General features: G+C 36.8%; 1 protein-coding gene across 7 annotated transcripts in view; it reads right to left on the bottom strand.

The window, feature by feature from the left end:
• FMNL2 (formin like 2) overlaps positions 1 to 18400 on the bottom strand; it is a 335576-nt gene that overhangs the window by 92864 nt on the left and 224312 nt on the right. For all 7 annotated transcript variants that reach the window (XM_077153833.1, XM_077153840.1, XM_077153838.1 and 4 more), the window contains exon 4: positions 3760 to 3836. In XM_077153833.1, coding sequence (XP_077009948.1) covers positions 3760 to 3836 — 77 coding nt within the window. The remainder of the gene's footprint in view (positions 1 to 3759; positions 3837 to 18400) is intronic.

Here is an 18400-nt window from a genome sequence, read left to right as displayed (position 1 = left end):
ATTTTTAAATGGTTTCATAAATATATTTAAAACTTAGTTTTAGCTTCTAAGATGATAAACACCGTCAGGTATAACCCACATAAACAGAAGCTTATTGGGATTCTCAATAATTTAAGCATTTAAAGGGACCCTGAGACCATAAACTGTAGGTTTCATAACCGTCTCAGACTTGGACATACCTAAGTTTAAATCTCACTGCGTCTAAGTTGTGTGGTCAATAGCTGACCTCCTCTATGAAACAGGTCTTCACGGGAAAGGATGATGATAAGATTTCTATATGAAATAATGCATTTAAAGTTCCTAGTTACGGTGCTCAATAAATAACAATATAATTATAATGTTGATGAGTCTCCCCAAAAAAATGTAAAAAAGAAATAATCACAGGTTGTCTTGATATACAAACACACATACCCAGTACACATACACATATACATAAACAGACACATTAAAAACAGCCTTCATCTCTCTTCTCTGTTTCCTATTTTGGCCTGGCCCAGACAGCACTGTGTCACAGAGAAGCCAGTAAGACCAGGAGAAAAGACGTTCTCTGAGCAGTTAGCTCCTTGGCCAGTCTCCCTTTCTACATACCTCCTCTGGTCCTTGCCAAGTGGCCACTTTCCTCTTGCAATCTCACGCATGTTCTCCCAACACCCCAAAGAAATAAAACAAAATGAGCATCTTTCGAACTTCTGTGACCCTGCACTCAGGAAGAAATAAGCAGCTTCCATTATTTTATTAAAATAAATTATCTTAAGGAAAGATATTTACCATCTCAGCTCTGTGGAAAAAAGCCCCTTAGCCTATCCAGCACACCCCATCACCACCACTTGAATCATATCACCCTGATATCCAAAGCATCACACATCAGCCCTCCCACATGGCAAGGCCAGTGTATTCCAGACAGTACTTGATTTATTTCAAGGGCACTTCAAGTAATTCCATGGGCTTAGAAAAGTCATAATCCAAGCCTTCTCTATTATTACAGTTACTAAAAGTAAGTGAAGGGGGTTATTTCTAATCCAATTCTAATTTCAATTTGTCTCCAAGAAAATTAATTTTCCTTCTCAGAACACTGCTCCATTTATAGAGTTTTAGGCTTATATCAAAACCCAGAATAAGCCCTTTGCTTGGCAAAGCTTGAGATGTTATCTTATCAAAGCCCCAGACTTCTAACCCTGAAACTCCAAGATGTGCCAAGATTAATTTTTTTAGAACACAGAGATTTTAAATGTAATTCCTCCTTTTAATTTCTGGGAATCACAATCTACTATTCTTGAGGGTCACTTAACAGGAAGGTAACATTCTCTGCATGGAATTCTTTAGAGATACATGATATTGTGGAATTATACTAGATATAATATTATTTTCAACAGCTATTATCTCATTTAATCCTTACACATTCCTATGAGGTAAATTTTAGTCTCTTTATTTTATAGGTAAGAAGTTAATTTATCTAGGTCACACAGTAAGAGAGGTTTTATAACTTATCTAAAGTCAAATAACTAATAACAGACATGGCAATTATCTGAACCAAGAGCTACCTTCTAGGCAAATGAGTATCCAATCACCTTTCTATTATGGTACTTTAAAGAATACAATGCATCTATGGATCCCTTCTAAAGTACTTTCCATTCCAAGATTCCCTTGTTGTAGTAATTGATTAGTTTCACTATAGAGTAATTCATCAGTAGATTTCCCAGACAAGGTCAAGACAGTTCATTTCCACAATGAAGAGTCCAGTTCAGGTTTGGGTTTTCTTCTAGGAGGACAGGCAAGATAGGTCAAAATCCTCATTTGTGGTTTCATTCCCTACGATTTTATCTCCATAATCAATTGCATAGAACCAGTCAATGCATCTTAATGAATTTTTCTATTGCTAAAGCCAAGTTTTCAGAGTCTCACACAGCCAGTAGGTAAAGGAAAACTTCAACTGGTGAAGATAAAAGAAATATAAGAATGTTTCAAAATGCCTGAAGTATTCTAAACAACAAACCACTCCAATTGCTTGCAGATTGCACTGGCTTCAACCCAACCAGGACTCTTCTATTCAGCCAACTTTGTACTGGAAATGATGCTCTTGCCTTGGTATTTGATGGTCAATTTCACATTATTTCAGCAATTTCTGAAGAAATGCTTTTTGACAATTTGTAGAAATCCTGGCTGCAGCTCATTTCACCTTCTCTGTTAGGAAGAAGCGCCAACAGCCTAAGGTTGGGCCCTACGAAATAGAGCCTAGTTCCTAATCCATAAATAAATCCAAGTGGAAAATATTTCCATTTCTTAAATTTAGGTGCCCAAATGTATTAAATCACTACCACTTTCACCCCCAACAGACAAGTCTCACTGCTTTGATGCAAGAGCCAGCCCTATTTATCTTACGTCCCTTCAGGGAAAGAGCTGCCATAGGAAAATCTAAAAAAAAAAAAAACATTTTGAGTCAAAGCACCTGGTTCTACAGCTGTAGACTCTGTAGACTTTATGCAAGTCATTCACCTTCTCTGTTCCTTAATTCTTTTATCTGTAAATGAAGGATTAAGCAATCCTGAAGTTGTCTAAAATCATGACTATGAATATTATTCTCTAGCCCATTTTCTGAAACAATGATGACTGACAACTTTAGCCTGGAACAAGCTTATTTTCTGAATACTTCATTGTGAAGGTAACAAACCTGTCAGGTTATCCCAGGTTCCAATACCTATAAATTGCACTTACATTTCTGGGGCCAAAAAAAAATCCTTATTATGAAATAACTGCAGAAATTAACCATTTGATTGATTTATATGCTTTATAGTCTAAAGTAGGAATAAATATTACTTATATATCTATTTTTATAGGATACTCCGTAAAACTATAATGTTATATACACATAAAACTTCAACTACCGATGTGCAAAGAATATCACAGTGGAAATTTAAGAGTGAAAAGTCCCTAATCCTCTCATCTTAAAGCTCAAAGACTCAAAACCCAGAAGGACTAAATAACTTGCCCAGCATTAAGCAGGTTCTTAGGACAGAACTTAGGCTACAAAATAGAGTACCTGATATCTGGTCTGGGGCTCACTCGGTATCTCACCATTCTGCCTTGGAGATAACCATAATATTTTAAAGTACTATACAATTATGCCATCCCAAGAGAAGAGAGAACATAATAAAGTTGTACTTGCTTGAGGCAAAGCAACCATATTGTTGCATGAGGAAACGCTCAGAAATGCTTAGTACACAGAACCCCCAAGCTTTATTTTCCCAGAGTAGATTTACACTTCATGGTCCTGAGATCCTGAGATATATGAAGCAGAGACAGAACAAAGTGTCTGAGCTCAGAGAGGTGGGCCATGAAACATCACTCCAGCTTCCATCTCCTTTGACCAGAAACTCCAAGGAATTTAAGAAAGGGGAATGAGGCAGTTTCAACCAACCAGCTTGGAGAGCTACAGTAAAGACTTACAGATTTACCAGGATTTCTGTCTAGATTTACTTGTTGGTTATTCCTGATTTGTTATGCACACATGAAACCAAGCACTTATCACAAACTGCCCATATTCACTGCATCCAAAGCAGAGTTTATAGGCCCAAATCAATGTCAATTGATTCTTGTGTAGTGAACAATTTGAGTTCTAACAAAGGTTACCAGCCATCTAAACAGGAGTCTTTTAACTTCTAATAGACATTAAGAGAGCTTCACTCTTTTGCTATGACTCAGTTACTCAGTAAAGTTTCCAAGAGCCTCCTTAAAGCTTGGATGCTAAAAGGACACACTTACCCAATGTGGTTGGTTCTTAGAGAAATTTCCAGTTCTCTTAGTACTTGTGTGGATTCTTGAACACGCCGTCTGAATTTCTGTAATTCAAGAAAACATACTTAACCAACTGCCATAACTGCCATTAGATTCTAATAAATTTAACACAGTATGAAAAATATCTTCATTTCTAAAGTGGGCTTCTCTCATATTTCTTTTTTTCACAAAACACATTTTTCTCATCATGAAAATCAGTTTACAAGAAATAACGGGAAAAATCACTCATTTCTTATAATTAGTGCCTTCGAGTAAGTACGTTTTTCACTGCCCAATGTATATACATCATTCACCAACATACCCATGTGTCAGAGATCTTCAAAACCACCCCTAGGTTTGATGATCGCTACGAAGACACATAAGACTGTGCATGCAGTTGTATTTATGGCTGTGACTTATTACAATTAAAGGAGACCAAAGCAAAGCCAGCAAAGGGAAAGGTACTTGGGGCAAAGGACAGGAGAAACCAGGTGCAAGCTTCCAAGAGTCCTCTCCCAGTGGAGTTACACAGGATGCACTCCAGCAATGAGTGGTGACAACACAGGTAAAATGTTATATATCAGGGAAGCTCATTAGCCTCTCAGTCCCCACTGTTTTTAATGGAGGCTGGTCATGCAGGCATCCTCTGCCTAACGTACCAAAATTCCAGACTCCCAGAAGGAAAGCAGATGTTCAGCATAAACCACATTGTTTGCATAAATAGTTGAGACAGAGGCAGCCATTCTCAAAAAGGAATGGTGGGAACCCTCCTGCAATTCCAGTTTCTAGACACCAGTTAAGGGCCAACATTGCAAGTAGGCCTTCTGAATGAGAGCAGTGTCTTTTCTACACAACTTTTCCAAAAACAAACATTCACAGTTATCTCTGAAGGTCCTCGTTTTGAAGGCTCCTCCTCTGGAGCACCCTCCTCCTGATCTGGAATATCCTTCCTTATCCCCTTGTCTACCAAAGTCTCTCCAATCCTTCCAGGATTCCCTCAGGTCCTCTCTCTTCAGTGAACCCTTCTCTGACAGTAAATGTATTCATCTTCCTATCTTCTGGACTCTAAAATCTCCAAGATATCAGTGGGTTGCGTTTCACATCAGTTCTTTGGGACACATATTCCTACAGAAACATTTATTTTATAATGACTGAAGTTTCAGGCCACTCTTAAAGAAGGAAATTGAATGCGTAGTGATTTCAAAGGAGAATTTATACTATCTGTGCTATAAACCCAAACATCCTTAATGTTATACTATTTACAGGAAAAGACTGTGATAATTCTGGCTCAGGCTATCAGGATCTGTCTCCCTCTGCTGCCATAATTACAGGGAGAACAGAGTCTCATCCAGCTCCAAGTCTCTAATAATGGTTCCCAAGATTTGGGAGAGGCTCTTCCAAGGACAAGAAGAAAGGAAATAAGGACTTCAGGGGGTAGTCCAGGGAGAGTTAGGCCACCACTTCTTATACCCCAGAGAAGACCTGGAATATTGCTGAGTGTGGACAGGCTCCTATTACCCTCTTCTCATCCTCTGAAGACCCCTTGCTTCTCCACCAAATTTTTCTTTGACTCCAAGGAAGCAAAAAGTCTCACCATTTTTCCCTGACTCCCATTCCTCAAGCACCCTAAGGCCTTCTAATGTCTTTAGAATCCAGATATAGTAGGGTGTATGAAAGAAATAGTTTGCTTGATACAATGAGAAAAGAGAGGCACTCACCTCATTTGTCAAGAAGGGCCTAAGAAATGACAAAGATTCATCTCTAATTTGAGTAACCACGAATCCCAGGGGCTCCAGGATACTGAGGATGCTCAATACTGTTCTTGGAAAGAAAGAGGGCATTGCAGGATGGCAGATCAAAGGGTTCACTCCCTAGTTTCTTTATATGGAGATGAAATTTAGAATGGAGTAGAGGGGAGTCCAGGAGGAGAGTTCTGCAGTATGGTGTGCCAGTTAGAATATTTTTTATACCCCAGAAAAGCCATGCCCTTTAATCCTCATTCAATATTGCTGGGGATGAGCTTTTTGATTATCCAAGAAGATGTGACCTACCCAATTGTGGGTGGTAACTTTTGATCAGATGGGTTCCATGGAGATGTGTCTCCACCCATTCAAGGTGGGGTTGCTTACTGGAGCCCTTTAAGAGGGAACCATTTTGGAAAAAACTTTAGCATCAGAGACCTTTGGAGACGAAGAAGGAAAATGCCCATGGGAGAGCATCATGAAACAAAAGGCCTGGAGATGAAGCTAGCAGACATCATCGCCATATTCACCATGTGCCTTTCCAGTTGAGAGAAAAAACCTGAATGTCATTGGCCTTATCGAACCAAGGTGTCTTTCCCTGGATGCCTCAGAAAGGACATTTCTATAGTCTTGCTTTAATTTGGACATGTTCACAGCCTTAGAACATGTAAACTTGCAACGTAATAAATTACCCCTTTTAAAAGCTGTTCTATTTCTGGCATATTGCATTCTGGCAGTTTGCAAAATAGAACACATGAGTACCACAGAAGAAAAGAGAAGGGAACAAAATTCTACAAAAAAAGGAGGGTGGGTTCTGGGGCCACACAGCTGAGTCAATCATTTATAGGTGTTGGGATGCTCCAGAGTGGCCATTCCCAAGTCAGGGTCACAAGACTGAGGCCATCTGCACATTTGGTCTTTAGAAAACTGGTTCTTAGCCATACACTATGGATAGTTCTGTCTTGTTCTGTCTCATAGAATTAGTGATTTGGAGGATGGAACATCTGAATTCCAAAAAGAAACAGAAACTATCGGGAAAAGAATGGAAAAATATGAACAGGGTATCAGGGAACTCAAGGACAATATGAACTGCACAAATACACGTGTTGTGGGTGTCCCAGAAGGAGAAGAGAAGGGAAAAGGAGGAGAAAAACTAATGGAAGAAATTAACACTAAAAATTTCCCAACTCTTATGAAAGACCTACAATTACAGATCCAAGAAGTGAAGCGCACCCCAAAGAGATCAGACCCAAATAGGAGTTCTCCAAGACACTTACTAGTTAGAATGTCAGAGGTCAAAGAGAAAGAGAGGATCTTGAAAGCAGCAAGAGAAAAACAATCCATCACATACAAGGGAAACCCAATAAGATTATGTGTAGATTTCTCAGCAGAAACCATGGAAGCTAGAAGACAGTGGGATGATATATTTAAATTACTAAAAGAGAAAAACTGCCAACCAAGACTCCTATATCCAGCAAAATTGTCCTTCAAAAATCAGGGAGAAATTAAAACAATCACAGACAAAAAGTCACTGAGAGAATTTGTGACCAGGAGACCAGCTCTGCAAGAAATACTAAAGGGAGCACTAGAGTCAGATACGAAAAGACAGAAGAGAGAGGTATGGAGAAGAGTGTAGAAAGAAGGAAAGTCAGATATGATATATAAAATACAAAAGGCAAAATGGTAGAGGAAAATATTATCCAAACAGTAATAACACTAAATGTCAATGGACTGAATTCCCCAATCAAAAGACATAGACTGGCAGAATGGATTAAAAAACAGGATCCTTCTATATGCTGTCTACAGGAAACACATCTTAGACCCAAAGATAAACATAGGTTGAAAGTGAAAGGTTGGGAAAAGATATTTCATGCAAATAACAACCAGAAAAGAGCAGGAGTGGCTATACTAATATCCAACAAATTAGACTTCAAATGTAAAACAGTTAAAAGAGACAAAGAAGGACACTATCTACTAATAAAAGGAACAATTAAACAAGAAGACATAACAATCATAAATATTTACGCACCGAACCAGAATGCCCCAAAATACGTGAGGAATACACTGCAAACACTGAAAAGGGAAATAGACACATATACCGTAATAGTTGGAGACTTCAATTCACCACTCTCATCAATGGACAGAACATCTAGACAGAGGATCAATAAAGAAATAGAAAATCTGAATATTACTATAAATGAGCTAGACTTAACAGAGATTTATAGGACACTACATCCCACAACAGCAGGATACACCTTTTTCTCAAGTGCTCATGGATCATTCTCAAAGATAGACCATATGCTGGGTCACAAAGCAAGTCTTAACACATTTAAAAAGATTGAAATCATACAAAACACTTTCTCGGATCATAAAGAATGAAGTTGGAAATCAATAATAGGTGGAGTGCCAGAAAATTCACAAATACGTGGAGGCTCAACAACACACTCTTAAACAACAGGTGGGTCAAGGAAGAAATTGCAAGAGAAATTAGTAAATACCTCGAGGCAAATGAAAATGAAAACACAACATATCAAAACTTATGGGACGCAGCAAAGGCAGTGCTAAGAGGGAAATTTATTGCCCTAAATGCCTATATCAGAAAAGAAAAAAAGGCAAAAATGCAGGAATTAACTGTCCACTTGGAAGAACTGGAGAAAGAACAGCAAACTAATCCCAAAGCAAGCAAAAGGAAAGAAATAACAAAGATTAGAGCAGAAATAAATGAAATTGAAAACATGAAAACAATAGAGAAAATCAATAAGGCCAGAAGTTGGTTCTATGAGAAAATCAATAAGATTGATGGGCCCTTAGCAAGATTGACAAAAAGAAGAAGAGAGAGGATGCAAATAAATAAGATCAGACATGGAAGAGGAGACATAACTACTGATCTCACAGAAATAAAGGAGGTAATAACAGGATACTATGAACAACTTTATGCTAATAAATACAACAATTTAGATGAAATGGATGGGTTCCTGGAAAGAACTTTGACTCAAGAAGAAATAGATGATCTCAACAAACCAATCACAAGTAAAGAAACTGAATCAGTCATTCAAAAGCTTCCTAAAAAGAAAAGTCCAGGGCCAGACGGCTTCACATGTGAATTCTATCAAACATTCCAGAAAGAATTAGTACCAACTCTCCTCAAACTCTTCAAAAAAATCGAAGTGGAGGGAAAACTACTGAATTCATTCTATGAAGCCAACATCACCCTCATACCAAAACCAGGCAAAGATATTACAAAAAAAGAAAACTACAGACCAATCTCTCTAATGAATATAGATGCAAAAATCCTCAATAAAATTCTAGCAAATCGTATCCAACAACACATTAAAAGAATTATACATCATGACCAAGTAGGATTCATCCCAGGTATGCAAGGATGGTTCAACATAAGAAAATCAATTAATGTAATACACCATATCAACAAATCAAAGCAGAAAAATCACATGATCTCAATTGATGCAGAGAAGGCATTTGACAAGATTCAACATCCTTTCCTGTTGAAAACACTTCAAAAGATAGGAATACAAGGGAACTTCCTTAAAATGATAGAGGGAATATATGAAAAACCCACAGCTAATATCATCCTCAATGGGGAAAAATTGAAAACTTTCCCCCTAAGATCAGAAACAAGACAAGGATGTCCACTATCACCACTATTATTCAACATTGTGTTGGAGGTTCTAGCCAGAGCAATTAGACAAGAAAAAGAAATACAAGGCATCAAAATTGGAAAGGAAGAAGTAAAACTATCACTGTTTGCAGACGATATGATATTATACGTCGAAAACCCGGAAAAATCCACAACAAAACTACTAGAGCTAATAAATGAGTACAGCAAAGTAGCAGGTTACAAGATCAACATTCAAAAATCTGTAGCATTTCTATACACTAGTAAGGAACAAGCTGAGGGGGAAATCAAGAAATGAATCCCATTTACAATTGCAACTAAAAGAATGATATACCTAGGAATAAATTTAACTAAAGAGACAAAAAACATATATAAAGAAAACTACAAAAAACTGTTAAAAGAAATCACAGAAGATCTAAATAGATGGAAGGGCATACCGTGTTCATGGATTGGAAGACTAAATATAGTTAAGATGTCAATCCTACCTAAATTGATTTACAGATTCAATGCAATACCAATCAAAATTCCAACAACTTATTTTCCAGAAATAGAAAAACCAATAAGCAAATTTATCTGGAAGGGCAGGGTGCCCCGAATTGCTAAAAACATCTTGAGGAAAAAAAATGAAGCTGGAGGTCTCACGCTGCCTGACTTTAAGGCATATTATGAAGCCACAGTGGTCAAAACAGCATGACATTGGCATAAAGATAGATATATCAACCAATGGAATCAAATAGAGAGCTCAGATATAGACCCTCTCATCTATGGACATTTGATCTTTGATAAGGCAGTCAAGCCAACTCACCTGGGACAGAACAGTCTCTTCAATAAATGGTGCCTAGAGAACTGGATATCCATATGCAAAAGAATGAAAAAAGACCCATCTCTCACACCCTATACAAAAGTTAACTCAAAATGGATCAAAGATCTAAACATTAGGTCTAAGACCATAAAACAGTTAGAGGAAAATGTAGGGAGATATCTTATGAAACTTATAATTGGAGGCGGTTTTATGGACCTTAAACCTAAAGCAAGAGCACTGAAGAAGGAAATAAATAAATGGGAACTCCTCAAAATTAAACACTTTTGTGCATCAAAGAACTTCATCAAGAAAGTAGAAAGACAGCCTACACAATGGGAGACAATATTTGGAAATGACATATCAGATAAAGGTCTAGTATCCAGAATTTATAAAGAGATTGTTCAACTCAACAACAAAAAGACAGCCAACCCAATTACAAAATGGGAAAAAGACTTGAACAGACACCTCTCAGAAGAGGAAATACAAATGGCCAAAAGGCATATGAAGAGATTCTCAATGTCCCTGGCCATTAGAGAAATGCAAATCAAAACCACAATGAGATATCATCTCACACCCACCAGAATGGCCATTATCAACAAAACAAAAAATGACAAGTGCTGGAGAGGATGCGGAGAAAGAGGCACACTTATCCATTGTTGGTGGGAATGTCAAATGGTGCAACCACTGTGGAAGGCAGTTTGGCGGTTCCTCAAAAAGCTGAATATAGAATTGCCATACGACCCAGCAATACCATTGCTGGGTATCTACTCAAAGGACTTAAGGGCAAAGACACAAATGGACATTTGCACACCAATGTTTATAGCAGTGTTATTTACAATTGCAAAGAGATGGAAACAGCCAAAATGTCCATCAACAGACGAGTGGCTAAACAAACTGTGGTATATACATACGATGGAATATTATGCAGCTTTAAGACAGGATAAACTTATGAAGCATGTAATAACAAGGATGGACCTAGAGAACATTATGCTGAGTGAGTCTAGCCAAAAACTAAAGGACAAATACTGTATGGTCCCACTGATGTGAACGGACATTCGAGAATAAACTTGGAATATGTCATTGGTAACAGAGTCTAGCAGGAGTTAGAAACAGGGTAAGATAATGGGTAACTGGAGCTGAAGGGATACAGACTGTGCAACAGGACTAGATACAAAAACTCAAAAATGGACAGCACAATAATACATAATTGTAAAGTAATCATGTTAAAACACTGAATGAAGCTGCATCTGAGCTATAGGTTTTTTTTGTTTTTTTTTTTTTTACTATTATTATTACTTTTATTTCTTTTCTTTATATTAACATTCTATATCTTTTTGGGTGTTGTGTTGCTAGTTCTTCTAAACCGATGCAAATGTACTAAGAAATGATGATCATGCATCTATGTGATGATGTTAAGAATTATTGATTGCATATGTAGAATGGTATGATTTCTAAATGTTGGGTTAATTTCTTTTTTTCCGTTAATTAATAAAAAAAAAAGAACAGACTGGAGCTGGCAGAAGAATCAGCAAACTTGAAGACAAGATACTCAAAATGAGTCAGGCCAAAGAGTAGAAAGAAAAACAAAATATTAAAAATTAAAATATGCTAAGACAGCTATGATACACCATCAATTACACAAAATACACATTACGGGAGTCCCAGAAGAAGAAAAAGGGGCAGAAGGAACAGTGAAAAAAATAATGGCAGAGAACTTCCCAGACTTCACAAAACACATGAATATGCACATTAAGGAATCTCAAAGAACACCTAATGGGATAAAAATGAAGAAAAACATATCCCGTCATATACTGATTGCACTAATGAATGCAAAGAACAAGGAGAGTTCTGAAAGATACAAGAGAAAAGTACATATTACATACAAGGGAGTCCCAATTAGATTAAGTTCTGATTTCTCATCAGAATCCATGGAGGAAAGAAGGTTGAAATGTGCTGTAAGAAAACAACCAGCAGCCAAAAATATCATATCTGAAAAGACTTTCTTATAAAAATGAGGGAGAGATTAAGATATTCTCAGATAAACAAAAGCTGAGGGAACCCATCGACATTACAGCTGCCCTAAAAGCAATATTAAAGGAATTTCTTCAGACTGATAGAAAAGGATACTCGACAGTAGTTTAAAGCAGGATAAAGAAATAAAGATCTGCAATAAAAGTAACCATTTTGGTAATTATAATTGTTGTAGTGTATTGTGTGGTATGCAACTCCACTTCTTTCTTCCTACAGGTACTAAAAAGCAAATGCATAAGAAAGATGTAATGATAAATCTATGGTCCTGGACCTACAATGTACAAAGATATAAATGGTAATAAGTACAAAAACAATGGTGGGGGAATAGAGGGGCATATGAAAAGTGCATGTGCATGTGCATGCTACTGAAATCAATTTGGTATCAAACCATATATGGCTGTTATATATTTAGGATGTCAAATTTTAACCTGATGATAACCACAAAAAAAGCAGATGAAAAATATATCCAGATCTAAATGAGAAGGCACTCCATATGGTACAACATCAACAAGAGATAAATATAAAAGTAGGAATTAAGAAAAGTGAGGAACAAAAAAAAGGTATAAGACTTACAAAGTTAAATACCAAATGGGCAGAAAAAAGTCCTGTATTACCAGTAGTGACGTTAAATGTAAACGGATTCAACTCTCCAGTCAAAAGGCAGAGATTTCCAGAATGGATTAAAAAGTATGACCCAACTATAGGCAGACTACAAGAGATATACCTTAACTTCAAAGATACAAGTAGGTTGAGGTGAAAAGGTGGAAAAAGATATACCATGCAAGAAGCCAAATTGAGCTGGGATGGCCATACTAATATTGGATAAAAAAAGACCTTAAGTAAAAAATAGAGGGAAACCCCCAAGAGAACCCCCTCTTTTGTTGCTCAGATGTGGCCTCTCTCTCCAGCCAACACAACAAGCAAATTCACTGTCCTCCCCCCTGTCTACATAGGACATGACTCCCAAGGGTGTGGACCTACCTGGCAACATGGTACAGAAATCCTAGAATGAGCTGAGACTCAGCACCAAGGGATTGAGAAAACCTTCTTGACCAAAAGGGGGAAGAGTGAAATGAGACAAAATTAAGTGTCAATTAAGTGTCAATGGATGAGAGATTACAAACTGAGTCAAGAGGTTATCCTGGAGGTTATTCTTATGCATTCATTAGATATCACCTTGTTAGTCAAGATGTAATGGAGAGGCTGGAGGGAACTGCCTAGAAATGTAGAGCTGTGTTCCAGTAGCCATGTTTCTTGAAGATAATTGTATAATGATATAGCTTTCACAATGTGACTGTGTGATTGTGAAAACTTGTGTCTGACGTTCCTTTTATCTACCTTATCAATAGATGAGTAAAACAAATGGAATAAAAATAAATAATAGGGGGAAGAAACGTTAAAATAAATTTAGATTGAAATGCTAGTGATCAATGAAAGGGAGGGTTAAGGGGTATGGTATATATGAATGTTTTTTTCTTGTCTTTTTCTAAACTGATGCAAATGTTCTAAGAAATGATTATGATGAATATGCAACTATGTGATGATATTATGAATCACTGACTATATCTGTAGAACGGAATGATTACAATAAAAAAAGAATAAAAAAATACAGTCATTATGTACTCATAAAGGGCAAAATTCAACAGGAAGATGTAACAATGATAAATATACATGTACCTTACAGCAGAGACCCAAAATATGTGAAGCAAATACTGGCAGATTTGAAGGAAGATAGTTCTACATTAGTAATAGGAGGCTTTAATACAGCACTCTCAATAATGGATAGAATATCTAATCAGAAAATCAATAAGGAAGTACAGGATTTGAATGATACACTACATCAATTAGATCTAACAGACACTTAAGAACTTTACATCACTACTAAAGAGATTGAATCAGTAATCAAAACCCTTCACAAAGAGAAGCCCAGGAACAAGGGAAATTTCTATTCACATAAATTCACAGGGGAATCTTACCAAACATTCCAAGAAGACTTAAATCCAATTCTGCTCCCATCCCTCCAAAAACTTGAAGATGAGGGAACACTCCCTAACTCATTCTACAAGATCAATATCATTCGCATTCCAAAGCCAAATAAAGACACCACAAGAAAAGGAAATTACGGACCAGTATCTCCTATGAATACAGATGAAAAATCTTTAACAAAATACTAAGAAACTGAATCCAATAGCATAATGAAAGAATCATACACCATAATCAATTAGGATTCATCTCCAGTATGCAATGTTGGTTCAACATAAGAAAATAAATAAATACAATATATCACATTATCAAAATGAAGGGGGAAAAGACCACATGATCATCTTAATTCATGCAGAAAAGGCATCTGATAAAGTACAGCACTCTTTGTTGATAAAAATACCTGGAACATGAAGAATAGAAGGAAACTTCCTCAACAACAAATAGCATATATGAAAAGCCCACAGTTAACATCTTATTTAATGGTGAAAGACTAAAAACTTTCCCTCTAAAATTATGAGCAAGACACGAAATGGAAGTTCTTACCAGAGCAATTAGGCAAGAAAAAGAAATAAAGGGCATTCAGATTGGAAAGGAAGAAGTAAAACTTTCACTATGTGCAGATGAATGATCCTATATACAGAAAATCCGTAACAAGGACACTAGGTCTAATAAATGAATTCAGCAAAGTGGCAGGGTGAAGAGCAACACCCAAATATCACTAATGTCTCAAACACACAAACAATGAACAATCAGAAGAAGAAATAAAGAAAAAACTTCCATTCACAATAACAACTAAAATACCAAGGATGTAAAGGACTTGTACACAAAAAAGAAAATTGTAAAGCCTTGCTAAAAGAGATGAAAGAAGACCTAAATAAATGGAACATTCTGTGTTATTAATGGATTGGAAGAGTAAATATTGCTTAAGATGTCAAGACTACCCAAAGCAATTTATACATTCAATGAAATCCCAATCTAAATTCTAACAACCTCCTTTACAGAAATGGAAAAGCCAATCATCAAATTCATAAGGAAAGTTAAGGGGCCTCAAACAGCAAAAGTCATCTTGAAAAAGAAGAATGAAGTTGGGAAGACTCACACTTTCCAATCTTAAAGCTTCTTACAAAGTTATAGTAATCAAAATGGTATGGTACTGGCAACATGGGCAGACATATAGACCAATGGAATAAAATTGAGAACTCAGAAATCAAACCTTACATTTATGGCCAACAGATTTTTGACAACGTGGCAAAGATCACTCAATTCAAAAAGGAATAATCTCTTCAACAAATGGTACCAGGAAAACTGGATTTCCATTTGAAAAAAAAGAAGGCCCCTGCCTCATACCATATATAAAAATGAACTCAAAATTAACCAAAGATCTTGAAGAAAATATAGGAAGGTATCTTCAGGACATTGTGTTAGGTAATGGTTTCTTAGAATTTACACCCAAAGCCCAATTAAGAAAATAAAAAGATAAACAGGGCCAGATCAAAATTTAAAACATTTGTTCCTCAAAGGACTTTATCATGAAAGTGAAAAGAAAACCTACACAATTGCAGAAAATATCTGGAAACCTCATATTCGATAAAGGATTAATATCCAGAATATATTTTTTAAAATCCTTCAGCTTAACAACAAATAGGCAAACAACTCAATTTAAAAATGGAGAGAAGACTTGAATAGAGCTCTCTTCAAGGAAGATACACAAATGGCCAGAAAGCACATGAAAAGATGCTCAATATCAATAGCCATCAAGAAAAGGCAAATCAAAACCATAATTAGATATAATTTCATACCCATCGGAATGGATAAATAAAAAATGGAAAATAAGTTTTGGAGAGGATGCAGAGATACAGAAACATTCATTCATTGCTGGTGGGAATGTAAACTGGTACATCGCTGTGGAAGATACTTTGGTAGTTCCTCAGAAAGTTAAGCATAGACCCAGCAATCCCACTACTAGGCATATACCTAAAGAATTGAAAGTAGGGTCTTGAACAGATATTTTCACATTGATGTTCATAGCAGCATTATTCACATCTGTCAAAAGATGGAAGCAACCCAAGTGTCTATCAACCAATGAATGGATAAACAAAATGTGGTGAATTCATACAATGGAATATTATTCAGTCACAAGCAGGAATGATGTTCCGATGCATGGACTATATGGATGAATGTGGAAGACATTATGTTGCATGAAATATGACAGACACAAAAGGACAAATATTCTCCAATCTCACTGATTTGAAACAATTAGAATAAGCAAACTCATAGGGTCAGAATCTAGCATATAGGTTCCCAGGAGAGGAAGTGGGAAAGTGAACCGGAAGTTAAGTTGTAAAACATACAGTGCTCCTTTTTGGAATGATGGAAATGTTTTGGCAATGGATGGGGATGATGGTAGCACAACACTGTGAGTGCAGTTAACAGCACTGAAATATATATCTGAATATTATGGCATACATGGCAACAGAATAATTTTTTTAAAAAATTCATGGGATTGCACTACACAGCGAACCCTAAGTTAAAGCATGGGCTTAAATTAAAAGTAAAGTATAAAAATGTGTTACCATCATTTTTAACAAGTGCTCCATATCAGTGTACGGTGTTGGTGGCACAGTGGTATACAGAATCCTGTATTTTATGCATTATTGCTTTGTAAACCCATAACTTTTCATATAGAGAAACAATAATAATAACATTAAAAGAATGAATACTAACTCCTTGCACATCTACAATGTACCCACGATGCTTTAAAGCACTTCTGAAAGAAATTATGTTCCTGTAGGAACTAGCAAAAAGAAACCAGGAGGGATCCATCAGCAGTCTGAATGATTCTTACTTGCTTCCCAATATAAAAAAGGCTTTAGAATGAGCCTGGAAGATGCACACAGTAGGTTTCATTTCACAAATGCAGCTCCCAGAGCACCAGACTCCTTTCTCCCAGGTCTTACCTGGTTCCAAGACACACATGAACAGAGCAGGGAACAACCAACCGCCTGCTATTCAATGAGGAGGCTCATTTGCAGAGTTCTGATCACAGAAATACCTAATTTAGGCTCTTGCTCTCCTGCCCTAGAGGGTTTCATTTTATACGACAGAGAGGAAAATCTAAACAGAGTGTGTTTTAAAAGCTTTTTTAAAGAGAGCAAACTAAGTAAGTATCTTCTATTCAATTTGAACAGAAGACTAATGAATGAAGTACTGAAGGCACCAGAGGCAGTTAAAGAAAGACTGAGCCTAGACTGCCTGGCTAAAATGTAAAACACTGATTTGAAACTTTTTTGCCCCCAACCATAAAACAGCTGAGAATCTTCAACTCATTTTAACTACAGGCCATGCATTATTCTAAATATAAGCTGTCTTTTTTCCAGGCTTTAAGCATTACAAATTATGTTGCATGGAACAGATCCTTTCATATAGCCAGCTCCTGGCAGAAATCTCAGGAAAGCAGGGGCAAATGATTCAACATCCATTTTATTTTACTTTTTCTGAGTTGAATGACTAATCTTGAAAGATGAGGCACAGATGAAATAAGGCCTTTTGATGAACATACACAGATCAGAGCAGTAATTTCAGGAATAAAGGCCAGCGCAAACAGCCAAACTTTGTTGTCGTTCAGTAAAACACTTGGAGAACTTCTGTTGTTTTATGTTTATTTTCTTCACCTTAAACCAGAAATAACAGATCCAAAGGAGAACCGGAGTTGTGCTAGGAGGAAGGTCACCTCTGTCCTCTAAGCTTCTTCCCACTTAGAGGGTTGAGGCATAGGAGTTTGGAAAACAATGTCTAGTAGTTTACATTTTTTCTCCTTTCTTTTTAGAGTCTGAAAAATGTTGAGCTAATTGTTTTGGGATGGAACATATTCTATGTGAGGGGCCAGCCACACGGGAGGCTGTACTGATACAGCCATTTCTCCCCATAATCTATTCCAGTGAGTGTGCCTGACATTGGGGTCTGCGCCAGCCAGCCTGGTTTCTGAAGACTTTTTTCTAAAACAAGCACGGCTGCCCCTATGTAAAGAAATAGCTAAGAAAAGAACCTGTTTTTCGGTTGTGCTTTGTGTATAGATGTTGTCCTCCTTTAATCCTTTCTAACCTGATGAAATCAAAGCTGCTACATGCTTAGAGGAGACAAACAAAAGATAAACTAACAAGAATTAACAACTGTTTCATCTGGGGAGCCCAACAGCAGGTCTTTAAAAAAATAATGTGTATGCATATCATGCTTGCAAGAAGAAAAACTTTGATAGTTTGACAGTTACTGTGTCATGTTCCAGTAATATATGGTGTCTTGCCCACCGTGAAGGTCTGCAATCTGTTTTAATCATCACTGCTAGTTTTTATTCCCCCTGTCTGCATACTAACCGCAGAATAAAGACCAAGGAAACTTCCAAAAGGAACTAATAGCGGTCTTCTTTGCTGGGTTCTTTAA

This window comes from Tamandua tetradactyla, chromosome 3 (genome assembly GCF_023851605.1).
Source record: "Tamandua tetradactyla isolate mTamTet1 chromosome 3, mTamTet1.pri, whole genome shotgun sequence".
NCBI classification, from domain to species: domain Eukaryota; kingdom Metazoa; phylum Chordata; class Mammalia; order Pilosa; family Myrmecophagidae; genus Tamandua; species Tamandua tetradactyla.
Note: the sequence above shows the minus strand (reverse complement) of the source record. Positions and strands in the feature narration are given on the sequence as shown.